The sequence below is a fragment of the Blennius ocellaris genome (genome assembly GCF_963422515.1).
Source record: "Blennius ocellaris genome assembly, chromosome: 11".
Classification (NCBI taxonomy): domain Eukaryota; kingdom Metazoa; phylum Chordata; class Actinopteri; order Blenniiformes; family Blenniidae; genus Blennius; species Blennius ocellaris.
The window spans coordinates 15,921,743-15,948,688 of record NC_137660.1 but is presented as its reverse complement, the minus strand read 5'-3'; the positions used below and the strand labels follow the sequence as shown (position 1 = coordinate 15,948,688).

At 43.9% G+C, this 26,946-nt stretch overlaps 4 protein-coding genes across 4 annotated transcripts in view; all 4 read left to right on the top strand.

Annotated features, from left to right (window-relative positions):
* LOC308136682 (DENN domain-containing protein 5B-like) overlaps nt 1-10,788 on the top strand; it is a gene marked incomplete at its 5' end in the record, with an annotated part of 18,148 nt that extends 7,360 nt beyond the window's left edge. The window contains 17 exons of the mRNA XM_080505129.1: nt 905-1,444; nt 1,575-1,806; nt 2,777-2,927; nt 4,241-4,331; nt 4,439-4,558; nt 4,660-4,812; nt 4,929-5,007; nt 5,100-5,175; nt 5,447-5,575; nt 5,670-5,791; nt 6,083-6,228; nt 6,343-6,461; nt 7,222-7,406; nt 7,597-7,679; nt 8,046-8,172; nt 8,321-8,495; nt 9,354-10,788. Of these exons, the coding sequence (XP_080361255.1) occupies nt 905-1,444; nt 1,575-1,806; nt 2,777-2,927; nt 4,241-4,331; nt 4,439-4,558; nt 4,660-4,812; nt 4,929-5,007; nt 5,100-5,175; nt 5,447-5,575; nt 5,670-5,791; nt 6,083-6,228; nt 6,343-6,461; nt 7,222-7,406; nt 7,597-7,679; nt 8,046-8,172; nt 8,321-8,495; nt 9,354-9,537 (2,712 nt within the window). The 3' untranslated portion in view covers nt 9,538-10,788. The remainder of the gene's footprint in view (nt 1-904; nt 1,445-1,574; nt 1,807-2,776; nt 2,928-4,240; nt 4,332-4,438; nt 4,559-4,659; nt 4,813-4,928; nt 5,008-5,099; nt 5,176-5,446; nt 5,576-5,669; nt 5,792-6,082; nt 6,229-6,342; nt 6,462-7,221; nt 7,407-7,596; nt 7,680-8,045; nt 8,173-8,320; nt 8,496-9,353) is intronic.
* Nucleotides 10,789-12,524: 1,736 nt separating this feature from the next.
* sinhcaf (SIN3-HDAC complex associated factor) lies at nt 12,525-18,428 on the top strand. Its single transcript, XM_080505393.1, has 6 exons — nt 12,525-12,654; nt 15,066-15,193; nt 15,304-15,403; nt 15,503-15,626; nt 15,727-15,877; nt 16,165-18,428. Exons 2-6 carry the CDS (start codon nt 15,066-15,068, stop codon nt 16,517-16,519), a joined length of 858 nt encoding a protein of 285 aa, XP_080361519.1. The 5' UTR covers nt 12,525-12,654; the 3' UTR covers nt 16,520-18,428.
* A 631-nt stretch (nt 18,429-19,059) lies between these two features.
* On the top strand, nt 19,060-20,511 carry kxd1 (KxDL motif containing 1). The gene is made up of 4 exons (XM_080505265.1): nt 19,060-19,187; nt 19,620-19,772; nt 19,863-19,909; nt 19,993-20,511. Exons 1-4 carry the CDS (start codon nt 19,090-19,092, stop codon nt 20,247-20,249), a joined length of 555 nt encoding a protein of 184 aa, XP_080361391.1. The 5' UTR covers nt 19,060-19,089; the 3' UTR covers nt 20,250-20,511.
* Nucleotides 20,512-22,365: 1,854 nt separating this feature from the next.
* Nucleotides 22,366-26,752, top strand: ergic2 (ERGIC and golgi 2). Its single transcript, XM_080505209.1, has 13 exons — nt 22,366-22,558; nt 22,659-22,767; nt 22,837-22,883; nt 22,968-23,035; nt 23,126-23,166; nt 23,270-23,371; nt 23,459-23,551; nt 24,178-24,233; nt 24,655-24,753; nt 24,862-24,959; nt 25,050-25,212; nt 25,950-26,029; nt 26,130-26,752. Exons 1-13 carry the CDS (start codon nt 22,453-22,455, stop codon nt 26,202-26,204), a joined length of 1,137 nt encoding a protein of 378 aa, XP_080361335.1. The 5' UTR covers nt 22,366-22,452; the 3' UTR covers nt 26,205-26,752.
* Nucleotides 26,753-26,946: the final 194 nt, after the last annotated feature.

Here is a 26,946-nt window from a genome sequence, read left to right as displayed (position 1 = left end):
GATCCAGAATAATGGGGCTTCCCTGAATAATTGATGATTGTTATACATTGGCAATTATTTCTTGAGTTCTGTAATTTGGAGTAAGCGGGAATTATTATTTTTTTGTCTCGTGTCGAGGTTTGTTTGGAAGTTAATATTCCGATGCAGATAAAACCCAGCGTGTGTAGTTTTATGCCCACTGATCCAGAGAATAATCAGGAAATGGAGTGTGAGTTATCGGTGGTGAAACAGCTTTGTATCTGCTCTTGACTCTTTATGTGTTTTTGTATCCACTGCTTCGGCTGTTCTCCTGTTTTCTTTTCTTTTCTTTTCTTTTTTTGGCTCAAAGAGGTGATGAAAGACATTAGGAAGTGCAGACGTGCATTTGGAAGATGTTCTGCGCCTGTCTTCTGTACAGTACATTTCCCAGCCTCCCCCGAGGCGATAAACTGACCGCCTGAGGTCACTGAAGGTGGGGGAGCTGCTGACTGCTCTGCTGCACTGTTGCTTACAGAGGCACTTTTTTTCAAAATCACTTCCTGTCTCCTCCCTGAATTGTCTTAATTCATTGCTCAGCAGCTTTTCAGGTCCACATTTTGCCCAAGAATTTTTTTTTTGTTGTTGCTCAGGGCCCGATATTGCAGGCCTTCCGTTGCAGCGATAACGGTAATCACCAGATAATCCCACATGCTTATGTCCTGCGAGCAGCTATTAGGGTGAAATCCAAGAATCTGCTCAGGAAATGTAAATCTTCATCTCTGACTTTAACTGGATGCCGAAGCTCATCCACTTTATCTGTATGAGATAAAATAAGAGTCGGCACATTGTGACTGTGTAAACCTATTACTGCTATCTGATGGAGGAATCTGGTAGAATTGTGTTTGGTGATTTGTCCCGTGTGTTTGTCTCGCTCTCTCCGACACAGGCCAACCTCTGCTTTGTGGACATCGATAACCACTGTGTTGAAGCACCCGAGGACCTTCCCAGATTTCCTGATCAGACTGAGCTCATCCAGGAACTCAGCGAGGTGCTGTTGCACTTTGGGGTCTCCCCGCAGGGAGGAGTGGTCACAAAGCCCACCACCACCACCACCACCACCACCACCACTCCCTCCTCCTCCTCGTCATCCGAGCGCCTCAGCAGCCTGGTGCTGGAGGACCTGATGGAGGACAGAAGGAACGGCAACCTTGGAGGCGAGGAGCTGGCGGTGCTGGAAAGGCTGCAGGCTCTGGCGAGGAGGTGCGGCGGGGGGAAGGTGGCGGACGACGGAAAGACGCTGGGACATGTGTTTGGGGAGGAGGAGGAGGAGGAGCTGAAGGCTGCGAAGCTGAACATCAATCTGAGGGAGGTGTTCGCCGTGCGCTTCGCCGCCATGTTCGGCAGGTACGAGGAGTTCGTCATCCACAGCGCTCTGGATTTGGACTCTTGGCTGAGCAACCGAGAGGGAACGTTCAGCTTCGACAAGGTAATAGGAAAGTTGAAACAAATTCAACTTTTTACGTTGAGCAAGTATGTGTAAAAGCATGGCACCACTCCGGGGGGGAGGATCCCCTGCACATCCTTGACAGTGACCCATCGTTTTCTTACCTTCCAAGGGCTCGTTCCTCTCGTCTCAGCCCGCGACGCACCTGCACTTCTTGTCCCGCTTCCTGGAGACGTCCATGTTTTCTTCTTTCGTGGACGGGAAAGTTATTTCCCGCTGGGCTGACAGGGAGCCGCTGCAGCAGCTGTTTGACAGTCGCTTGGAGCGAGAGCGCCTGTACGACACCGGCGACGAAGAGTCCCGCGGCTGCCCGTACAGGAAATGCACTGCGCTGTTTGAGTCAGGTACCGTGGCGAGTGTGAGCAGATTGGGAAGGCATGCATGATGTCACAATGCAGGCGGAGGCGGTAGATGAGGCTTTTCTGCAATAAGAGTTGAGTTAATTCCCATTGAGTTGAGTGAATTCTCGAGAAATTAAATCGTCAGTCCCAATTGTACTGCTTCTACAAGCAGCTGCACGATACATACAGCTCAGATGATCAGCCTCAATCAGATAAACCTAGGACATGTTAAATATAAACTAATAACAACAGTGGACTTTTATGTTGTTTTGGGTTTTTTTACTGCTGAAATGAGTTGTTGGATTGAGGTGAATACTGTGATTGAACTGGATGACGGACTTTGCGGTGGGAATCTCCAAATCTGCCGCCATCTGCTTGATCTGTGTGGGTTTATATGATGATTATGTTGCTTAGCCTTTTTCGCTACCACCCTCTCCCCCTTCTTCTGTAATGAGCACCGAGGATTTCGCTTTAACCCTGCTTACAGAGTTACGGCCATATAGTGTGAAACTGCGGGGGCTGCAAGTGATGAAAACATTCCTGAAAATGGAAATCAAAAGAAAACTCATGGATTACATTCAGGGATGGTCAGAGAATTTAATGATATACAATGAGGGGAAATGATGGGTAGAATCGCAGAATTAGAGAGGGGTAAAGAGAAGGATTGCTGGGGGATGAGGGTTATGTAAGCAGAGGACATTGCTGAGAACAGTGCTGTAAACCCTCTGTTTTGCACTTGTGCCAACAGCGTTGCACAATATGCTTTCTATACATCAAAACAAAAACATCAACTGCCTTTTGCGCCGCCTTATATTGTGAATTCTATAGCCAAATTTAGTAGCACGCACCAAATCGGAGAAGATATATTTAATTGCATGCACACATGGATCGTGGAAATGCCTAATTTTAGTTCCACGATTAGTTTCATCATTACTTTATGCCCTTGTTTTCGTGTGTTTTTTTGTCTGCACAGGTCATCCCATCGAGCGCCGACTGCTGAAGGCTGACCACACGGCCATACACCCTCACCTGCTGGACATGAGGATCGGTCAAGGCCGTCACCATCCGGGCTACTTCCCCAAGCTGCAGGCTGACGTGCTCGCGCAGGCACAGAACACCAACAAGTGAGGCTTGCTTCTCTGCTCTTTTCTAAAGTGATTCTCCGTCATGTTCATCATGAATACAGCCGCGGTTGACTCCACTAACGAAACAGAATATTTGTGTCGAACAAATCAGTCAGTCGAACCTTATGATGAACTGTAATTAACAACTCTGAAACAAACTTGGCTGTGTAATTTTTACTGTAAACAAACCTGCTGTTTCCCCTTCGAGTGGCACCACATATTTGGGTTGCACCGAATTGGAAAAGCAGATTTGGCAAATTTTACACGGGCAAAATCCAACTTAATCAGCAGCTCCTCATCGTACAAATGCATGATCATTTTTTATGAATGCGGCGCGACTGAAAAAGAAAATAAATAAACCATTACTGTGACATTTCTTGCACAGAAGAATTTCAACAATGAATGAAATACATTTTTCTTAATTCTTTGTGATGTTTATTATGTTATATGGAGCGAGAGAGAGAGAGAGGTCAACATTTGTTGAGACTGAGCATCTAATCTATTTACATTTGTATCTTATACTACATGCAAGAATGAATTTTCCCTGGAGCATTTTTTTTTTTCTTTTAAAATTTGACAAGAAATTATGCTATAAAGAAATAAATGTAGGGTTAGACGACATATATTGTTCCAGATACACTTTTTTTTTTTTTTTAATGACTGAATTGGTTGTATAATAAGCAATAATTAAAATGCTGTAAAAGATTTAGAGCAATGCAGACACAATATAAACCTTTCATATTTCAAATGAAATGAATTACTTATGAAGCTGAGCAGCAATGAGCCATCCCAGCATATTGTATTAATTGAGAAACCTTATAAATAATTTATTGGGGGTGAGACAAAATGTACGACATGGGACGTGGAAGTTTTGGGGGGGCTGGAATGGTGCAACGTAGGTTTACGCTGTGTGAGGCGTGGGGCTCATCTTGGAACACGATTGAAAGTAATACTATTACGCCGACAGTTGAAAATCAATAGTCGGATCCATTGGAAGTGATTGGATTTCTGGGCAAATGCTCTTGGAAAATTTAATTAAAGAAACAAAAATGAGCACTGTTTTAATAGCAAATGGTGCTGACATCTGATACGGCTTTGATTTAGTCTCTCGCTCTTATTTTGCTTGATTTAGTTCATTTGAATTAGCTTTTACCACCAATACTTTTGAAAACGTTCCTGCTTTGCTGTATTTCCTTCACAACTGCATATATTTTGCACAATACCGTGGTGCACTGAAATTGCTTTTGTAAACCTCGTTTAAAAAAAACAAAAAAATACAGCATTGAATTCCTGACTTGGTTCCATGTGAACAGGTGGTCTAGTCGAGTCACGGCGTCGCGCAGATCTGAACCCAAGAGATCGTCGTTCAATGATCACTCAGGAGTGGACAATGAACACAGACAGGTATGTTTTGTGTGCTCAAACACGCCACGCAGACACACGTATAATAACTTTGAGGCATTGCCGTGTTGATTTGACTCATTGTTTTGTGTTTTTTTTCCACTCAACAGAAACACACATTTCTGAGAAAGACCCTCCGCCAGTCGAAACTACTCGACCCGTCGCCTCAGGCCGTCACTCAGACTCACCGGGAGTTTGCGGACGGGCTGCTGGGCGAGTGTCGTCTGAAGGTGAGCGACTCTCGCACTCGTTCGCAGATTCCCCTGTAAAAAAAAAATCACCGCCCCAAAAAAGGATCAGGTCATTTATAACTTTCCGGTGGCGGTTTCAGACCAAGCGGATGCTGATGGAGAGAATGGGGAAGGAGAGTGTGGAACTGGGCCAGGGGGAAGCCAACATCACCGGCCTGCAGGAAAACACGCTCATCCACGGCCTGTGCGATCTACTTGAGAGAACCTGGGGCCACGGTCTGCAGATTAAACAGGTCAGACGTCTGATCGAATTCATGGCCTCGTCTCTGTGTGTGTAAACACAAAGACAAACGAGACACATAAATGCATGGGAGGGCTAGATATTGACAGTTGTGTTTACTCCCGACAGGGAAAGTCTGCTCTTTGGTCCCATCTGCTTCACTACCAGGCTGCCCGGGGGAAGACGGAGGCACCAGCTGAGTCTCCAGGTTAGAGCACAACCTCGCTGTTTTGTTGTTGTTGTTGTTGTGTGTCAATTATTGAGCTCTCTGTTCATGCTTGGAATTGTTTACTTCATCAGGATCAAACTGTTCAGACCAGAGAACACTTGATGAGGGCACTTTGGTCCTGAGAGGATCGTTGATACAGGACATGAGGTAATGAGAATGGCAGTGCAGTGATGTCAGAGGATTTGGTGCATCTGGGTGCTTCTTAATCACATTTATCAACATAGAACAAAAGACAACATCTATGTGGTGAAACTTTCTGTGTGGAGTGTGCATTGGGATATTGGTTGGCTGGTTTGATGAATGCATGGATTAGCCGTTGGTTAATTTGGCGGTTTGGTTGATTGCTGGATGGGTATGAGCAGGTTGTGGAGCATTTCTTATCCAACGTACTCCAGCCCTGCCAATCCCTCCTTCGCAGGTTCATCCAGTCCATGAGCGAGGGTCTGTCTGACGTGGGTCAAGCCCGAGCCTGGATCCACTTGGCCCTGGAGAAGAAAATGCTTTCCCAACACCTGAAAGAGCTGCTCACAAACCAGGAGCTGCTCAGGTCTGGAACCCATTAATCAATACGCTGTTGACAAGTAGGCACTTGTGTGTATTAGCAGCGTGTCTGACAGAGTTTTTGCGGTCCCCCCCAACAGGCAGCTGTACAAACCTTATGCATTCCTGCTCTGCGAGGAAGAAAGGGAGCAGTTTCTGTTCCACCTGCTCTCCCTCAACACCGTGGACTACCTCTGCTTTACGCGAGTCTTCACCTCCGTCAGTGAGTCCTGTAAACTCTTAACGACAAAAGGCAGAATTCGCCGGCGGTGTTGTTGCTTTTAAGGACACGGCCGAAGCAATAAAAGCTTGTTTTTGGTTGAGGTTTACCACTCCCAGCACCACCCAGCTGGCCTCGTTAAACAAGGACCCTCTAGACCACAAACAAGAGACGATAAACTTGCTTCGGTTGTTGAAAAGATATTTGTAGAAGAGTTTGGACGATTTGCCGAATGCAAGAAAAAGACCTGGATACAAACCGACTTTCCTTACTTGGCCTCCTGTGTCTCTCCAGGTATTCCGTATCGCGTTGTTATAATTCCCATGAAGAAGCTGAGCATCGCAATGGCAACAGTTAATCCCTGGGTGTGCGTGTCCGGGGAGCTGGGTGATTCGGGAGTTCGACAAATCCCAAAGAATACTCAAGAAATCTATTTCCAGGTTTGTTTGCGCCCGATCCCTTGCAATACCGTGCACTCGCAAAGCTCCCTGATATCTGACGGAGACTCTCGCATGCGAATGTCGCCTCGAGTGACCTGTGCTTTTGTACTTCAGTGCAAGAACCTGGGTCGACTGAGCACTCTGCAGCTGGGACAGGAAAACTCAGGCCTGCTGGCCAAGTGTCTGATCGACTGTGTGGTGGTGTACAATGAGATCACCGGACACACCTACAAGTAAGTGAGATTCAACCTCTGACCTTTTTACACACAAAAACAAACAAACAAATGGCCGTTTCCTCGTTAGGCCGCGTTCAATGATGCAGTGAATTGTCACAAAGCCACAAAGTCTTCTGCTTGTAGCATCTCACAGCCTCCGTCGCCCGATGAGATTGTGGTTTTGATGCTGACGATAATTCACAAGCTTTCATCGCTCATCTCTCGGCTCAGGTCTCGGTGTCATACTGTGATGAAAACATAAAAAATCCTCGGTGCACGAAGAATCAACAACGGCTACTTTAATTGAAACATTCCAGTCATCCTGTTCTTTGTCATTTTAACTCTTTCCAAAGTCATCCTGCGTCATTGTATATTTATCGCCTCAGCTTCGAAAACGAAATAATCTCATTGATCAAAATGCAGACTGCATACACTATCTGGAATGTGCTTATGGGCTAGTTTCTACATTTGGGAAAAGCTTTTCTTTTACATTTCAGAAACTTCTTTTCATTGTCAGATTCATTCTTTAAAAATGTTTCCTCAGTTTGATTATTCTTTCAGTGCAAACAGAAGCAGTTAAAAAGGCTAAAACATGTCGAGCCAACAATTGTGACACTTCTTATTGTGAAGAGAAATAAAAAAAATTCAGTGCACATTCACAGCAGTAACCCAGCTGATAAAACAACAACAACAACAACAACAACAAAACAGGAGGCTCTCAATCGACGTCTTGTCTTGTTTTCATGTTTCATAAAAAACATGGTGTCCTTCTCCTCAGGTTCCCATGCGGCCGGTGGCTGGGGAAAGGCGTGGGCGACGGCAGCTTGGAAAGAGTCCTCATTGGCCAGCTGGTGTCACCTGGTGCGGAGGAGGATGCTGGAAGGTGGACAGGGACGCCTCCGGAGCTGGCCTCTCCTTCCCAGAGCGTACGGATGGTGCTGGGATCGCTTGGCGGCCGAAGCAGTGCGTAATGACATCGAGCACATTCTTCAGCACAACAGCTGGCCCACTTGTTTTGGGAAAAAAAAAAAAAGCCCATTTTAAGCACGGGCTCTGCTCCTGTATCGCCTTTCTATTCAGCCCCTGTTCTCCACGTGTTTGACCCTCACTCGTACTGTTTCCATTTGTGACCGTTGTCCATTCACCTTCTCAGGAATGCTGTCCGTTGAAGTGCACGAGGACATGAGGGAGGCGGCGAACAACCTTGTTAAACATTTCCACAAACCTGAACAAGAGGTAGGAGCCTGAAGCCGGGAGTGTCCGCACTGATTCGTCGTCCTGTGAGCGTTATTTGTTCATTACTGCGGCTTCACCTGCAAATGTCCAATTTGTTGCTCATCCATCAGGGCAGCCTCTCGCCTCTAAACACTATGCAAAACAAAAGTTTCTCTCCAAAAAGCTTACAGCATCAACATATTTAGTGCACGGCCTATAATGAGCTACTCTCTTCGCTTTTCCTAATAAATGAAGGTCAAACAATCTGCAAGCTTCACAGAGCAGAGGAGGGTTTTTGGAACAATTGCAGTCTGTTTGCACAGTTGCGTACTAAAAGCTGAGCCTCTTCGTTTGTTACTCACACTGTTGTTATTTGTGCCTTTGCAGAGGGGCAACCTGACAGTGTTGTTATGCGGTGAAGGGGGGCTGGTGCTCTCCTTAGAGAAGTTTCTCCTCCACGGGCTCAAATCCAACCGTCTTTTCCAGAGGAACGTGTTTGTTTGGGACTTTGTAGGTAAGCGCTGACCTGTGATCAAGTGATGCTTGTTTCATGTCTCCATCTAGTGGTGTTCAGTGTGAATTTTACCTCGAGAGTTGTCGAAAAAAGCGTGAGGTGTTTTCTAATCGTAATAACTATTCTCATGAATAACTCGCTCTTATAGAGAAAGCAGTGGTTTCCATGGAGACCGCCGATCAGATGGGCGACCTGCACGGATCCACGCTGACAAGAAGTCCACCCTGCGACTCACTGTGCCACTATGTCAACGCCATCAACGCCTCGCCCAGGAATATCGGGAAAGAGGGGAAGTTCCAGCTGTTTGTCTGCTTGGGAATCAGGTGATCAGACATAACGTTTAATAAGACAAGCAAACACCTTAATAAGTAAAACAAAATAGTCAATCATTTAGAAATGTAACAACAACAAAGAGATGTATATTTTGTGGTTTAAAAGCGACTCTGATTAAGAACTTATTGCATTTTGTATATTATTTTATCAAATCCATGATTCATGCGTTGTGCACGGGTCACCATTCCATCAAGTGTTTGTACAGAGAATAGATTTAGATAGAGATAGATATCCAATAAATCTGATGTGTGTTTGTTGAACACTTGATATTCACAAAAATATAATTCACGCGAGTAAACATACTTTCACACAAACTGGAGTAATCATCTATGATCAGTGGATGATGTCATACTTTGTTGTTACACTGATATATACATAAACAAAGCAACTGAGATACCCATTTTTGCAATAGATTAATTACAAATATCTTCTTTTGTCTGGGTTTATTTGAAGCACAATTTTTGCAACTGGTTGACACTTAAAATTTCCACAGGTTTTTTTTGTTTTTGCATAGAATTAAAATGGGTTGTTTACATTCATTAGTGACACAATTGATGTAATACTTTGGCATGTTAAAGCTTAAAATCAAATAGTCCAAATTGATCAGCACCATTAAATCATTGTCTGTCTATTTATTTAGTTTATTTATTTATCATTGTCTTTTTTTCTTGTCAAAGAAAGTAAACTGGCAAAGTAACACAAACAATTTGGAAATTATTATTCCATCTTTATTTTGTTCCAGGAGAATGTTACTTCACATCAAACAATACACTTTTTTTTTTTTTAAATTAGTACCATTATGAGGCATAATTGCCACCAGCCTTGACATTATGGGTTTCTCTCGACAGGGACCGGTTTCTCTGCCAGTGGCTCCCCCTGTTGGCAGACTGTCCTCTCACAGCTCGGACATATGAGGAAGGTGCCCTGCTGCGGGATCGTGCTGCTGTACACTCGCTGTCCCGCATCCTGTACACCTTAAACGAGTTCAGCATCACCCTGGAAACGGCACTGGTTAAAGGAGTTGACCTCTGACCCCAAATCCTCCTCTGCACCCCCCGGTGAGCGCTTAACGCTGACGGGCGCAGACTCTCACCTCCCCCCCCCCCATCTATGAAAGAAAAGCAGGCACTCCTACAATCCGGACTCTTGCAATGTGAGACTTTATGGTGAGAACGGCCACTTGGAGGAGACGACGTCACTGGGGAAACTCAAGCACCAAACATATTGCCTTGTTCACTGGTGTAAATGTCTGATCTACTGTATTCGCTTCAGGAAGTAGTCCGATGCTTGTTTACACTGTGAAATTCTGTTTTCTCGTCGAGGATCAGAGTCATTGATCAACTCGCATCCACCGTAGACATCCACCCTGCTCACGTCATTTACTGTACCTGACTGACCCTGGGACGACTATAACTGTCTCTAATGCTGTATTGCTTGCACTCGAATTTTAAACAAAGCACTTGCATGGCCAGAATCTGTTTGTTTTTCCCGTCTTTGGATGTTGTGACGTAAGATATCAAGACTCAGGCTTTATTTATCTTGTACTAGTTTTCTTTACCTAATGCATTCACTATCTTAATAGAGATACTATAAAACTGTTATCAGTGTATAATGTTAAAGAATATTACATTATTATGCCCTCGTTTAACTGCGTAATGTCTGGCCTGATTCTTTTTTTGTTTGTTTTGTTTTGTTTATTTCAGTGTGGGTCACATGCGACAGAGTTGTGCTCTTGGAACCACACAGTTGGTAAAACACTGGAACCAAACTGGTGTCCTAGTTGTGTCAGTTCAAATAGTGTTTGTCATTCCGTCACAAAGCTTTGTTTCTCCTCTTTCCTCTCATTGTAAATAATTTCCCCCTCAGATCTTTGATAGTATTGTCCCATCAGCCATCCATCCCATTTGAACTGTTCCAAATTGTTATGATGGTGCAATGGATTTGTGGCATATTTTTTTCCTGTATAAAGGCATCTTGTTTGTGTCTGTGTAAAACAATAGATTCCACTATGGGCACCCTTTCTGATGTGAATAACAGTCATGCTGTCGTTTCTAAGCTGTTCTATTGTCTTTGTAAAATCCAGACAATGGATAGAGCACAGGTTCTTTAAAAAAAAAAAAGCTAAGTATTATGTTGATGTTGATGCATTTGATTTAATGGTTGAATTATAAAAATACTGTCTCTTGCACTATCCCGCAAGCACTATGTAACCCACAATGACCAAGCCTCTATTATTGTTTAAATACAAATTAGGGAAAGCAATAATGAACGGTTATTTATGAAGTGTGCTGTCAAAGATTAAAGATAATATTGACCTATGTTTTGTGTGTTTAAATTTTTTTAAACAAAATCTGTTAATACAACAGGCTCTTGCATAGCGATGTTATTATCAACAGGTAGAATTCTCCCCTCACGCTCATAACAGAAGACATATGGAAGTCAAAATGATTTATTCTCACAATGGAAACAGGACGGACTAAAAACTCTTATTAAAATCTGAATACTCTTATTGTGGTGAAAAACTGTCATGAGACAGGTTAGTTAGGGTAACTACTCGTGATGTGTTGTTGCAATAGTAATTCAATAGTAATAATAAGCTCTGTTTGTGGCAAGATATGCTATACACACACACACACACACACACACACACACACACACACACACACACACACACACACACACACACACACACACACACACACACACACACACACATATATATATATATATATATATACTCACCAGTGACATAACTTATAAAACCTAACATGATCCATTTGAATGGATCTGCAATCAATTCTGCATTTACAAAAATAATAGTTTAATTTTACTTGAGACAGTCTGAAGTAACAATATGTATTATAAAAGTCAGTTTGCACTCAATTAATTGCAGTGCAACCGCACCACCCACTATATCCTTAGTAAATAAATAGAATACAGTTCTTTCAAACAACAAAAAAACAAGTACTGGCCATCTTAGTTAAAGTCTTGACCGAGCAAATGAAGTTGTGCCTGTGCTCAACCACAGCCCGAGAATTGTACTTTAACTTTGAATTGTTAAAACAGTCACTTCCTATTCAAAACTATCAGACTGACAAGTATTGGTGTGTTTTCTTGCAAGTGCTTTAAACACATATATTTGGACCTGAACAGATCACTGGGTATAGAATAAGTGAAACTCAGCTTCAACTCCTTTCCTTTCTTTATAGAGCAACAATAACGACGCAGCCATCCAATAGTTATGGGATGGACAGAGTTTAAACCTATAGCAACTTAAAAAGAAAATGGTCCAGGTGACCTGAACAAGGTCAAACTAGAAACTTCATCAAACAGGAAAGTCTCAAGGCTGCTCTCAGACGTACAGATTGTGTTTGTTCCTACTATTGAAACTGTGAGCTGATTCCACAAGAGACAACCCTGAAAGCTTAAAGCTCCTTCAGCCCATCCTAATTATACAAACTCGAAAGCAGCACTGCGAAAACAAAGTGTTTTTGGTTGGAAATCATGGGACAAACATGGAGACCTTTATGCGTTAAAACAGGATTTTTATTTCATACACTCCTCTCGATTTCACCGGAAGCAAATGAGGAGAAACCAACGTGCGTGAGATGTGATCTCTAGCATTAGATCCTAACAGTTTCCTCCACCTTTAATTTCCAACTAATCTGGCCTGATGTCACGCGATTCGAACCAACAAAGCATCTCGGCGCGAGACGCGCAGCCTCCGGAGAGCCGCGGGCCTCCAGACGGGCCATCTGGCGTGTGCTGTAGTAAAAACCGCGGGCCCCGCCCCTTTGCTTACATTCTCCAATGTGCCATAGCAACCGGGGCCGAGCCCCCTATTCCCGCGCAATGTTCCCATCCTTATAAGGCCAGTCGGCGGCGCACGCACGCCTACGTCATACGTCGTTTATGTAAATGGGTTGATTGAAGAAAAAGAAAAAAAGCCCCTCCGCTCCGCTCTGAAATGGAGGTGTGGATACGACGCATGCGCACTTGCGTCCACAACTCTCCGGTCCCGTCCACAGGCGCAGACATCAACAAGAGAGCGGGTTTACCGATGCGGGCTGATTTTCATAATAGTCCCCAACGCAACGACACGCCGCCACCTCGTTTACCGTGTGTTGGACACGCGAAACTCGCGACAAGGTAAGGAGTGCGGTCGGGTTTGTTTGTTTTGCTGCGGCTTTTTTTTTTTTTTAAAGTCTTTTCTCCGCTTTTTTTATGACGTGCAAAAGACAAGCTTCGAGTTGTCTCAGAACAATCGCTCTATTCGAGGGCCTGCTGCGAGACCGGCCGGCCGGTGGACGGTTCAGTGTCCGAGGCACCGGAACAGCAATTAAAGTAATAAGACAAAGTGCAACGAACCGGCGGTAAAAAAAAAAAAGGAAAAAAAAAGACGCTGGGGTGTGTTTAGATTGTCTTCACATGCAAACATGAAGAGCAGCGAGGGGGGGCGTAGGGGGGGTGGCTGTTGTTGTTGTCCCTCGTCTACGTGCGTTTTGCTGCTGGAGGAAATCACTGATTTTGTATTTCTTTTTTTTGTCGCAGAAATATTATTTATTGTTCGCATCGTGTGTTTTGGGGAGGAGGAGGGGAGGGGGGCGAGGCGCACACTCACACTGCAATAGTGTGCACACCGCGGCCGCCTGTCGTCCCCCCCAACCCCCCGCTCCCACATTTCTACGTGCAAAAGAAGCCAAGTTGAATGTCTCACGCCCACCCGGACTAGTCTCTAGCACGCGGACGCCGCCGCTTGTCAACAAAAAAAACAGCTCGCGCAAACATACAAAGTGTGCACTGACACCGCACGAGGCTCGAACCGAGCCAAAAAGCAGGCCGCCGGGCTCTATAAAGTGGAATTCTTTGAAAAAAAGCGGCTTTGAACTTCGCGCACACGTTTAGTTGGACGTGCGCCGTTGCAGTGACGCGCGGCTCCACCGGAATAACAAAGAGTAAAAGATCAAATTACAGTGATTTTCGCCCAACAAGCGGCCGCGTTAAAAAAAACAAAACTCAACGTGGGGGATTTAGGTTCGATTTCGCCACTTCAGAGGAGCACATGTGGAGGAAGTCTGGGCCGTCGTCGAGCCGAGGGCGGCCGTCATAAAATGGGTGCGCATGAAGCAGGTCGTGTGGCGTGCCATGCTTCCTCGCGGAGTGGGCGGTGAAACCAGCGACTTGCACTTTACAGACAACAACCACATTTTATTTCCCACCCGTGTCTCCGCTTGGTTTTGTTTTTGTTTTGTTTTTAACACCGAGTTGCATTTTTAGCACAAGTACACAAGCTTTCGAGGGTAATTTGTCAGTTTTACTAAAAAAATTTTTTTTTTTGCGGAGAATCGCATCACACCCCCTTTTCCAGCTCCTCCACATTGCCTCCGCCTTTGAAGTGTGTTGCCATGTTGAGTTGCGTCACGTACTGTATTCTGCTGCAGAGATCGTCTGCAGCCGACAGATGAGACGCACCGGAGCGGGAGAAACGACTCGGTTTAATCCCACAAACGACATTTTATATAAACTATTTCACAAACACATGAGCCGCCAAGTTGTGCTTATGCGTGTGAAACGTTATCTATGTATTTGTTAACTTTTCAGGTTAGGGCTCCTAATGCTTATTACTACTGACTTCTTGTGTTAAACTTTTCTTCTGACTGGGTGTATGATATTGAGTTATATGAATGTATCTTGACATATATCTTTGTGATCCTGAGTCCTAATCATGAAACGCTGTTGCAGCATCAATAAGAGCTCCACGTGGGATGGTTGTAGTTAATAATAATAATCGGTGAGTGGATTTCTGTTGTTAGATGTGGAGCCCGGGTGTTTGTGTGGTCAGTGGTCCCAGCCGTCAGAGTGAGGGGTCTGTAGTTTACCCAGCTCTGTGTCTGCTCTCTCTGGCACCGCACTGTCAGAAGACCCCGAGGACTGATGGCAAGAAAAAAGAAAAAAAACCCAGTCTGGGGGGCGCGGCTCGCAGTTTTGCCGCAGTTCAGGGCCACATGTGCTGTGTGGAGATTATTTTCTTTTGCCTAGCAACATAAATCACAAGTGCTCTGCATAATTGGCACGCTCGTTGCATTTCGACGCGCTTTTTAAAAATATTATATTGTATTGTAATGTGGCAGCACCGCCTCGCAGTTATTACTTTGTATGATTCATAATGCAATGCATCCCCCTTTCCACTCGCACAGTATTTCGGGGGGTTATTTCCTAAATGCTAAAGCGTGAATCCTGTGCGCGCAGCCTGGTGACATTATCTGTCTGACACGCTGTCTGACTGTTGACCTACTTCCACCCCCATGTGGGTCAAAGCCGAGGGATGCTTCTACAAAAAAAAAAAAAATTCTCCCCGTGACTGTTGTTTGCGGCAAAAAAAAGCACCCCACTTATTCCATCCGCGTGCTTTATAAATATGTGTTTTCCACAGTTCAACATGAGTGGGGGGGGGGGGGGGGGGGGGGTGCAGGGAGACGCTGCAGTCTCTAACCTACACACGACGCACACGGCCACATAATTGAACCCCCCCCTTTTTTTTTTGCTCCCCTTGCACGCAGATGTTTGGCTTCCACAAGCCGAAAATGTACAGGAGTTTGGACGGCTGCTGCATCTGCCGTGCCAAGTCGTCGAGCTCTCGTTTCACAGACAGCAAGCGCTACGAGAAAGACTTCCGGAGCTGCTTCGGGTAAGAGACACACCTGCACACGTGGAGGCTGCGGAGGCTGCAGAGTGGAGCGCATGCCCCCCCCCCTCTCCTCTCCCCAAGTACAGTCAACGCTGCTCCTGTCTTTGCAGATTGAGTGAAACTCGGTCTGGGGAAATCTGCAACGCTTGCGTGCTCCTTGTGAAACGGTGGAAGAAGCTCCCAGTGGGCACCAAGAAGAACTGGAACCATGTGAGTGTTTGGATGGCGGTCCACCCAAGTGTTTAGGCTTTTAAGGAAACACAATTCCACATATTGATGCCACTGCTGTCATTTCTGACCGCGTTCCAGGTCGTCGACGCCAGAGGAGGTCCCAGTCTGAAGATAACCTCCAGACCCAAGAAGATCAAGTCGATCTCGAAGAAAGTGAGGCCGAGTCAGATCAGCAGGCTGCAGAAAGAACTCAAGCGAAACAGTGAGGCCTTCATTTGTCATCCGATGGCAACAGAGACGAAGTTGTTTTGTTATTCAAAAGGCCACACGGTAACTCTCGACGACTCTTGTCCTGGCTTCAGATTCGGATGCCCACAGCACCACCTCCAGTGCCTCCCCGGCTCAGTCCCCCAGCTACAGCAACCTGTCCGACGAGGGCTCGGACTCTGAACTCAGCCCGGGATCCAGCCGCTCCCCCGTCTTCTCCTTTCTCGATTTGACCTACTGGAAAAGGTAAGTCAGACGCTTCCTCCAATCGACTCAGTTCTTGCTCCATCTCTTTCACTTTGACTGCATGTTCGGTACGTTGTACCTTTTCTAAGGTGTACCTCGCTTTTCTTGAAACAGACTCACTTTTTAACAGATTAAATACAAATCAAGTCGTTGGGGTCTTTCCATATATAGGTTGTCATTCTTCTCTGTTCAGTGTCGCCCTGGAAACTTTTAAAATGGCCAAATCTTTTTTTTTTTAACAGCAAAGTCAACGAGTGAATTTAAACCATGTTGTCTGTCCTGTTCAGGCAGAAGGTGTGCTGCGGGATCATTTACAAGGGGCGCTTCGGGGAAGTGCTCATCGACCCGCATCTGTTCAAACCATGCTGCCGCAACAAGCAGCGACAGCAGCAGCAAAAGCAGCAGCAGCAGCAGCAGCGAGAGGAGGATGAAGAGGAGGAGGAGGACGAGGAAGACGAGGAGGAAGAGGTGGAAGTAGAGATGGGCCGCCGGGTGGGTGTGGAGCAATCCCAGACAGAGGTGGAAGTGAAGGAGATGCCGGCGCGCGAGGAAAACGCTGAGCCTGCTCAGCTATGCGTTGCCGTGGCAACGCCTCCAACCAGGAGCGAAGCGGCGGCGGTGGCGGTGGAGGAAGGGTGGTAAAGCTGAAACCCCCCATCCTCCTCCTCCTCCTCGCACACATTTGTGAAGAAATCTCGGGGTGCTGTTTTTTTCTCTTTCTTCTTCTTCTTCCCTGTAGCGAGCACTCGCAGAAAGAAGTTGCCTCGGATTGCCTTCAGTCACAAAGCAGCTGTAAATCCTTCGATTGTTTATGTTTAAATGGTAACTTATGAACGGTTGTGTTTTCCACTTTGTCGCTCTCTCTCTCTTTTTTTGTATTTAATATTCTCACCATGGCGACGGTCGACCGTCGTCTGTGGTTGTTTAGATAAAACTGCTGGAGCATCCAGTTTGCTGGTACATAATAACTTGACTTCATTCCAAAACACAACGGATCCACTCATTTACAGAAAGAAGGTGCTACTCGAAATTCGACATTTCAAAACGCTTTTTTTTATATAGGTAATATATGTTCACATGACTAATGCGGCAGATGAGTTTCACTGTCTTTGTGCAGAGTAGATATCTCTTTTGTGAAGCGGTGGACGCTCCGTTTTGGAATGAATGACACGCCGACGGAGCGCAGACCTGTACAGTAACCCCCCCCCCCCCCCCCCTTCCCAATGCTTTTCTGTCGGCTCACAATAACACCCCCTCTTATCAAACGGTTTGTGTTTTGTAGATCGGATTCGTGTTTCTGTGTGCTTAAAAAAAACGTATGTGGGTCCCATTTGAATAAGGCCTATTCACAGCTTCAACAGCAAATACACCAGCCTTAATTATGTGTTACAGACAAGCGCTCGTGTTAATTTTCTGGATTGGTATTACGGAACGAAGAAGGGACAATAGCTCTATTTATTGTGGCCTCAGCAACACGTAGTGCATTTTTTGCATGACTGGCAAACACTCATCCAAAAGACCTGGCGATCTGATGCATGAGTCTTCTAAAATTGCATGGCCTTATAGAAATTGTAAATCTTAACTTTTATTTTTGGGATCCATTTCTCGGAAGTTTTAACTTATTTTTGTATGTAAAAAAAAAAAAAAAACCAAGAAAGAAAATGAGAATAATAGAAGTGTCTTTGCATAACAATACCACGACAATATGACAGAATAATCACAAAATCGGTCTATCGTCATTCAGCAATATCAATATCAGCTATCTCCATTCCCGGGTCAGTATGTGGTGAAAAAAAAACTTTATACAAGCTGAAATTCTATGCCATTGCCTCGTATATACCACAAATGTGTTGTGATATATATAGCCTAATATTACTTTATTTATCAAATAAAAGCCAAAGCACATTGAAATTCACCCAATGTCAAATCAATGCAGGTTTTCTATGGACGCGTGTGCTTGTCCGAGGTCATTTGTATGTATGTTTATGGTATTCTAAGAAAAAAAAAACACTAATGAAATTTCATACCTGTGACGTTGTAGTTTGAAGCAGAGGATGAGTTTTGTACATAAGGGTGGGGCGAGTTATATGACTCTTATACAGGCTTCATTATTTATTTATTTCATATTTATTTGTATCACTGCATCCCTGCTTAGAAGTGTTATATATGAATTCTTTTTTTTATATATTTAGCTGACACGTAGAACAGTTGTATTAATAATAATAAAAAAATGAATGTAATTCTCACGCGGGCTTTTGGCTACCTTTGCGTTGAATTACTGGTTGTCAATATTTGTGTAATGATGTTAAGTATTTATTTACCCACCAGCTGAGTTGCGTGCAACCTAACTTATTCTGTACCATCCCTTTGGATCTGTATCACGTAGATTGAAACGACTGATAGATTGCAACGAGCTGTATCTCTCCCTTTGTAGCTTAAAAATGCAGAATAGTAGGATCATAGTAGGATGCGTTATTCTAGCCTTGCATGTATTGTTGCTATGCATTTATGTAGCTTACGAGTTAGACAAAGCGGTTTTGTATTTTTTTATACACCATGTAATTTTTTTACATGTCCCTTAATAAAAGTAATTTTGTGAGTTTTCTGGAAGTCTGAAGTTGTCAAATTGATTTTGCTATAACCTCGATGAATGGCAAGCATAGAGGAACAAGAGCACACACACCTTAAAGTTAACAGGAGTGAAACGTTATGCACATTGTTTACTTTTGCAGCGGAAATAAACAGCATTTGCTGCAAATCGCTATTTATCACTGTCCTAACTACATATTTATTATTTATTATGAATACATTTTCAGAGCTCTCCACTGGTGTAACTGAACATTTGACAATTTTAACGAGTGGGCTGTGGAATAAATCTTTAGTTCAGAAAATTCTGGGATTTTGTAGCGAAGGAATTGACATTTATAGATGGAATTTGTGTCTCCGTAACGCTTACAAAGCATAAAATCGTTGCAACACTTACGTAACAGTCTGGCTTGTTGGTGCTGTAGTTGCACATGGCGACCATTAGAGGCGATAGAAGGTCTGTACTCTGGTTGTTAAACCTCTGAAAGACACAGAAAGAAGGAGCTCTTTGGAGGTGGCTGTCATGTGACAGAAGCGGAAGTGCTTTGTTTTTGTTTTCTTTCTCATGTCCACATCTTTGTGAGTGAAGGTTTTTTTTGTGCGTGCATCGTTTCTTTGCGGTCATCATGGCGGAGCCCACGGCGTCCGGCGTCTTCTGCAGCAGGATGCTGAGCATGGTGAACTCCGAGGACGTGAACGCCATCATCCAGGCTCAGAGACACATGTGAGTGCAAAAACACAGTTCCAGGCAGATGCACTGGACTCTTAATTGTTTAGTTTTTTTTTCGGTTATTCCTATTACTCCTCACGTTTTCAAAGCGCGATTCCAACCGTCACGCTTCGCACTCGAGACAATTTGTTATTGCAGAATCTCCTTCCCAGAAATGAGAATTGTTTCACAATCGATTGTAGGGACAGCAACACAAACTATTGTTTTGTACACTCGTTGTATGTATTTCATGGGTATGTCCCTATTGGTGTGTTTCCTATTTTAGATCTCAAATGATTTTACTGTTTTTTTGTGGATTGAGTTGCAGGGCATCATGTTTTTAATTAGACAATAAACCGAACATAAAAAAAAAAGGGGTTGCACAGATGTTGTTGTTGTTGTTGTTTTGGAGTAAAATAGATTCCTTTTGAATTATTATGACAACAGGCTGGACCGCTTTGAGAAAACCAATGAAATGCTGATTAACTTCAACGGGCTGTCGAATGTGCGGCTGCAGCAGATGAACGAACACTTTCTGCTCCACACCCGGACTTTAGTGGAGATGAAGAAAGACCTGGACAGCATTTTCAGACGGATCAGGTATCGGACTACTTCTTCAATGCTAATGAACCATGTTGTCCACACAGATCTTCTGATCAGTGGTCTCCTTTGCTTTTTGTTGTTGTTCAGGACACTAAAAGGGAAGATAGCTAAGCAGTACCCAGACGCTTTCAGCAGTAAGTTCACGTTTTCTTTTCATTCATCAAGTGTAAATCAAAGTTAAGTTTATATTCTGAACAATGCCTCCATTTTCTCATAGACATCCATGAATCTCCAATCCTGGAGGATGATGACGATGAATTTGACCCAGTGCCCCCGAGCGTTGCCATGACAACCACGACAGCCACGCCCGAGCAGAGCACAGAGTCCTGCGACACCAGTCCAGATGTGATCTCGCCCACCGTGAGCAGATGCTCTGAAGACCTGTCCCAAGAGCCGCCTGACACTCCCACCTCCGACATCCCAGAGGTGGGAGTGCTGCGGGATGAGGGTCCGGACTCTGTACCTGCAGAATGAATTGGACTGTTTGTCGATTGATTTATGTCAGTTGAAAGTGAGCATGACCCTTAAAGGACTGTTTTAGCAGGAGGTCATGTGGTGTATTTGAGTCTGCGTTGACCTCGTTTCCAGTCATGTATATCTGTCTGTTGAAGATCACAACTTTGATATTCCAGATCAGTCTGAATTGACATTCAGGCTGGAATTCTGTTGGCATGCTCACTCGTCCTATTTGTGCACAAACCAATATGGAGCAGAAAGTACTTGAAGTTGTATAATATTTTCCTGTAGATATGCCTAATGTATTGACAGTAAAAATGATCAAAAGCCTACACGAAGCATCTTTTTTTTTTGTAACTTGCATATTCAATACAATATTGAGAACAGTTTTGTTTTTTCTCAATGTGAAAATGGTTTAATGAGGAAAGGTTTGCATTCTTATTCATCAGCGGTATGGTGCATTTTACTTCTACTAATACAAATATATGCCGTACCCTTTTTTTCTAAAGACTCCCAATTCCTATGTAAATTAGAAATATATTTAATTATCCGATTATGAATGTGCCATGGCATAAATATTACATGTGATGATACCCGAGAGCCTGCAAATGCGCATAGGTGTGAATGTGAGTGCATGGTTTGTTTTACTATTTTTTCTTTTTTTTTACATTTTCAAATTAATTCTGCCAACTAACTTTTTAAGGGAACTCTACTATGCTGAGTAGCTTTTCACACCTGATGACATAATGGTAATTTATAATAATATATGAAAAAAATGATTTGGTTATTTTAAACTGATATCATACTAATAGGTAGTAGTACCTTTAAAATTTCATATGCAAGTGGGGCTCAGTAAAAGCGCTGTCACTGACATTTATTCTATCTTTATTATTGCAGACACAGCTCCATATATAAAAAAACAAGAAGAACATACAAGAACATAAGTAAAATAATAATAATAAAGCAACTATGACACAAATATACAAAAACTGTGTTAAAATGTATACAGACTATTGAATTTATTATTGAATCTTATTTATGGTCTTATTTATTGCTTTTTTGATGCATTTTCGTCATCACCCACTAACTCGCTCTTTCTGGGCTGTCGCTCTGAAGTTACAGTCTGAAAAGTTTCCAGGAAAGTTGTCGGTGATTCTCATCCTCTGATCGCCACAATCTGTCTCTCAGCTTAAAAGGAACTCTCAAGGAGAACCTGCAGATGCATAACTTCAACATTATCAATGAATGTGGATATATCTTAATTATGTATGTACCAGGGCATAAACATGCCTGTATTTGATTTGTATATTTTAATATCTTTCAGTCAAAAGGTATTTCAACATAGCTGGACAATCTATCACTCTATGTTTGACATATACATATACATTTGTAAATATACAGGCATTCCTGCTTGGGATGTTATGACAGTTACCAAAATAGGTTTTATAATGTGATATTGTTTAATTTAGAATAACTAACAAATATGTAATAACTTATCTGATTATCAAGACCTGCACCATTAGCAGCCTATTTGTTTTATAAATTGGTAGAAAAAATAATAATAGATTGAGCCAACCAAATGATTTTATGTGGAGTCAGACCAAGACATTTAATACATTTTAATTAACAGGACAGAAAATCTATTGTATCCATAGAATGTGTCTCTCCTGGTTCACGGAGATGTTTGAGGTGTAGTTAAAAACAAATAGACACGTAAGTAATATATGATACATTTATTTATTTTTTAAATATATTTCAAAATAAATCAAACTCATGAAGTGTAAGGGGAGCCAGTCACCTCTAGAGGGCGCTAATACCAAATGATAGCATTTATTTATTTATTTACTTTCAGACAATGGGGTCAATCTTAACCGCAGCATTACAAAACATATGGACGCTGCTCCCTGGCCAACCGGCGGAGATTAGTTGTTGTGGTTGTGTCAACAGAATCATTTAAAGCCGCGTTTAAAAAGCAATATCGAGTTTCGCACCATTACACCGGCTTCTCCGTCGCTGTGATTTAGCCGAGTGCTAAGCTAACAAGCTAACAGTCGCGTGAACGCGAGCCCCTGACGTGTTCAAAGTCAGCATGACGTGACGTCACGCGCACGCCCAGTACCGCCGCTCGCTCGCTCTCTCTCAGTCAGCAGAACAGAAGACGTTCGACCGGTGGACGCGGGAGACCCTCCGGGCTCTACTCGCCTCCGCCCCGGCTCCCGACATGAGGAGGCTGACCAGGAAGAAGGCGCTGACTCTGGTCAAAGAGTTGGACGCTTTCCCGAAGGTCCCCGAGAGCTACGTGGAGTCGTCGGCCAGCGGAGGGACAGGTAGAGTCACCGGCTCACCGCCGCCGCCGCCGCCGCACGGCCCCCGCTCACCGTGAGCTCCACTCGGGGCCTCTCTGACCATCACCGTGTCCGTGTCCAGTCTCTCTCATAGCCTTCTTCCTCATGGCCGCCCTCGCCTTCCTGGAGTTCTTTGTGTACAGAAATACGTGGATGCGGTACGAGTACGAGGTGGACAAAGACTTCAGCAGGTGAAAACTAAAAACAACATACGTGTTGTTGTTGTGTATTAAAGTCTCACTGCGACTGCTCGTTTACAGCAAACTGAGGCTCAACGTGGACATTACGGTCGCCATGAGGTGTCAATGTAAGTCCACATCATGTCGTTTTGTACTGTCAGGTTTAGAAACGACCTCCGAACTGGGTTTTTTTCTTTGTGGTGTGACTGCAGACATCGGGGCAGATGTTCTGGATCTCGCAGAGACTATGGTCGCTTCCGATGGCTTGAAATATGAAGCGGTGAGTCTTGACCTTTTCTAATCCACTCTGCAATATTAGTGCTAAAGCTTCTTCATCCTCACCTGGTATTTATTCTTTTTAATATTTCAGGTCAACTTTGATCTCTCTCCGCAGCAGAGATTATGGCACATGTAAGCTTGCCAAACCTGGCAATTGTGTTTTGTCTCTACTTTCCAATATTTTAAGACCAACGACATGCCATATTGTCTTGTGTTGTTCCTATGTCTCCATCAGGACCCTGCAGCACATCCAGGACCGCCTGAGAGTGGAGCACTCCCTGCAGGATGTGCTCTTCAAAGCTGCACTCAAAGGATCTCCTCCTGCTCAGACTCCAGGGTGAGTGAACCCTCCACCTGCTATGTGACAGCGCAGATACAGCTGGAAGGTTGAGTGTTTTGTTGTTGTTGTTGTTCCTCCCTGTAGTGAGGACAGCTCCTCGCCTCTCACCGCCTGTAGGATCCACGGTCACCTGTACGTCAACAAGGTGGCAGGAAACTTCCACATTACTGTCGGCAAGTACGTATGCTTCACTTGGTAACGATTCATTCTTTTTTTTTTTATAGACTTTGAGATTCTAGATCGAGCTTCACGTCGACAATAAGCAGCATTGATTTAAACTTCAGCAGTAACAGTTGGATATTGTGCTGTAAAGTCTTTATTTGGGAAAGAAAAGAAAGAAAAAAAATCCATCTTGAGTCACAGTTTCACACTAATGAAGCCAAAATATGGAAGCGAGAAGCATCTTTGTGCAGGAGTGACCAGAGAGGGAAGATGTGGTATTAAAGTCTGGTTCTTGGCTCAGACTCGTGTGTGTGTGCGTGTGCGTGTGCGTGTGCGTGTGCGTGCGCGTGCGCGTGCGCGTGCGCGTGCGCGTGCGCGTGCGTGTGCGTGTGTGTGTGTGTGTGTGTGTGTGTGTGTGTGTGTGTGTGTGTGTGTGTGTGTGTGTGTGTGTGTGTGTGTGTGTGGATCACAAGCTGCTTCACTTTCACCAGTTCAATCAGGAAATGCTGGTTTTTTCCCGCGAGCTCCATACCAGACATTTCTCATTCAGGGATGGCGGGAGTCCACCGTGACACTGTGCAGACCGGTCGTTTCTCTTCGGTCTGATGCATGATCTCATTTTCTTTTCGTCCTTTTTGCAGGTCCATCCCTCACCCGCGAGGCCACGCTCATCTAGCGGCACTTGTTAGCCATGACTGTAAGTTCACTATGTTTTTTTTTCTTGAACACGCAGTGACGATGAGCGTGGTACTCTTTGATCTCTGAGCTGTGGCAATTATTTTAATTTAGGTCACATTTTAATTCCTACATCATGGGATATGTATGATTTGACTGTGTGTTCAACACTTATAAAATTGTTATTGTGTATAAAACGTTTGCATATTTTTAAGTCTTGATATAGAAAGGTGTTGGATTATTCATCAATGACACTCTGTGGCTGAAACGTTTAATTTAAGTATGTAATTCAGTGTCTTTCAGGTTAAACAGATTTCCTCCAGCCTGTTATTACTGTTTGAATGACATTACTAAATGGCTCCACAACACATTTGTTCCATAGACGACGGTCCATCTCTGACTCTGTTTACTTGCTGTTGAAAAAGCTGTTGTTGTTGTTGCAGCGTATAACTTCTCTCATCGAATTGACCACCTCTCTTTTGGCGAAGCCATCCCCGGAATCATCAGCACTCTGGACGGCACAGAGAAGATCTCCACCGAGTGTAACCCCCTGCATACTCAAATCTTCATTTTTAAATCATGAACGACACGCTGTTACTCTTTTTTTCTTTTTTTCTTGTCGTTGACGGGTTTTGACTTGTTCTCTTCAGCGAACCACATGTTTCAGTACTTCATCACCATTGTGCCCACCAAGCTCAACACCTACAAAGTGTCGGCAGACACTCACCAGTACTCGGTCACTGAAAGGGTCGGTTACTTTTGCATTCGGCACACGCGATCAAGGCCGCTGTGTTTTGTCTGTCTGGTGAATTTCCTTTGCGTCGTCGTCGTCCTGCAGGAACGAGTAATCAACCACGCGGCGGGCAGCCACGGCGTCTCGGGGATCTTCATGAAGTACGACATCAGCTCGCTGATGGTCAAAGTGACGGAGCAGCACATGCCCCTCTGGCAATTCCTGGTCCGACTCTGTGGCATCGTAGGAGGCATCTTCTCCACCACAGGTCCCTAAAACACCCCAAAGTCACATTTTATTTCAGATTATTGAAAATCTGATTTCATTCTTCTTGATGTCTGCGTTGCTATTGAGTGCTTTTTAATTCATTCATTAAGTATGAACGTCTTACACACAGATCAAAGAGGTAATGAGTTCAAAGCGCTGTTATTGCCACCAGAGACTCCATTAAAAAAAAAAAAAAAAGTTAATTTGGCAGAATCACATGTTGCAACATCTCTGATGTGACTCGAGAACAACCTCAATGCTTTTGATGATTTAGTGGTAAAAGCTGTAAACTCTCTGTTTACATGGGCAGCATGTGTTTTTGGTTTATTTGCAGCTCGTAGTTTAATTTTGAAAACACCTTTCATGGTGAATATTCCGTGACCTGCATACATTTCCAACTCATTTATAATGTAAATTAGTACTTGAGATTTTATATTCATCAATCCTGTGGATAGCCACAGGGATATTGTCTTTATTTTTTTAAATATATTGCATTTATTTACTTATTTCTCCAAAAAAGAGACTTGACCTGCTTTTACTAAAGGAGCGTGACGCGAATGTGTCGTCACCGAGTGCAGAGTTTAACTCGTTCTTCAGTAAATGGGTGTTAAAAAGACAAAAAAAAAAACCAAAAAACACTTCATGTATTATTCATGGTTGTACTTGTGCTTTGAAGTGCAGCCTGCCACTTTGACTCAACGTCTTCAACCATTTAAAAGCTCGCGTGCTCACCTGCAGGTATGATCCACGGGATGGTCGGGTTCTTGGTCGACGTCGTCTGCTGCCGTTTTCAGATGGGAATCTACAGCCACGCCGACGTAAGACGCGTTCGTTTTACACCCAAACATTTGTCATCCTTCGTTTTTTGTTTTTCTTCCACCAGCAGTGACTGATCTGCTCCTTCCTCCTTCCCTTCAGAAGTCTCCTCTGGATGTGCCAGAACACCAGGAGCCGCTGCTCCCTGCTCCTCCAGGAGACCACCCTCAGTCATGACACCCCAGCAGCTGCTCACAATGTGTGGCCTAAAACTATGACGGCACGAGGAATCTGGGGAAATTGTTTACAAGCTATTTTTAATTGAAAATGTGTAAAAAAAAAAAAAAAAATGTTTTTTTTACTGGGTGCGTGAGATTCTTGTGTAAATGTGATGGATTGTTATCAATACCTCCACTAATTACATGTCACAGTCACTGGAAAGATGAAATATTTACTTCATTACTGCTCGGCAACACGACTGGATGTGAAGGCACCTTTAAAGGCCCGTCGTTCATCTACAAAGTCTCTTTCATTCTCGACAAATTAAATCTATGCGTCGTGGCCGAGCGTGTTTCATTTACTGATCGACAACCTAACTGCAGTCACCCCCCCCCTTCTGATTCTATGATGAATTTTAATGAGCACCTGAAAGTCCTCTCACCCACGACGAAGTCCGATAATCTGTTGAGGCCTTTTTAAAGATGAATCATGCGTAAATGACTGGAAAGGCTTGTTGGTGTTCTTCTCTGCCAATGTGTGTTAATTAAAATCTACTTTCAAACCCGCTCAATATTCAGCTTTCGATTAAGCACACTGGTACCGTCTTGACTTGATTTTGCAAAATAAAGTTCTGGTGATGGATGGCGTTCTGACGAAGCAACAATCGAAATCCGCGATAATGCAGCTTAGCGATTTTCGTTACAACGGAAACGAGCCCAAAGGATTCAGCGGTTTGTTTTTTTTGTGTAAAGAACCTGCG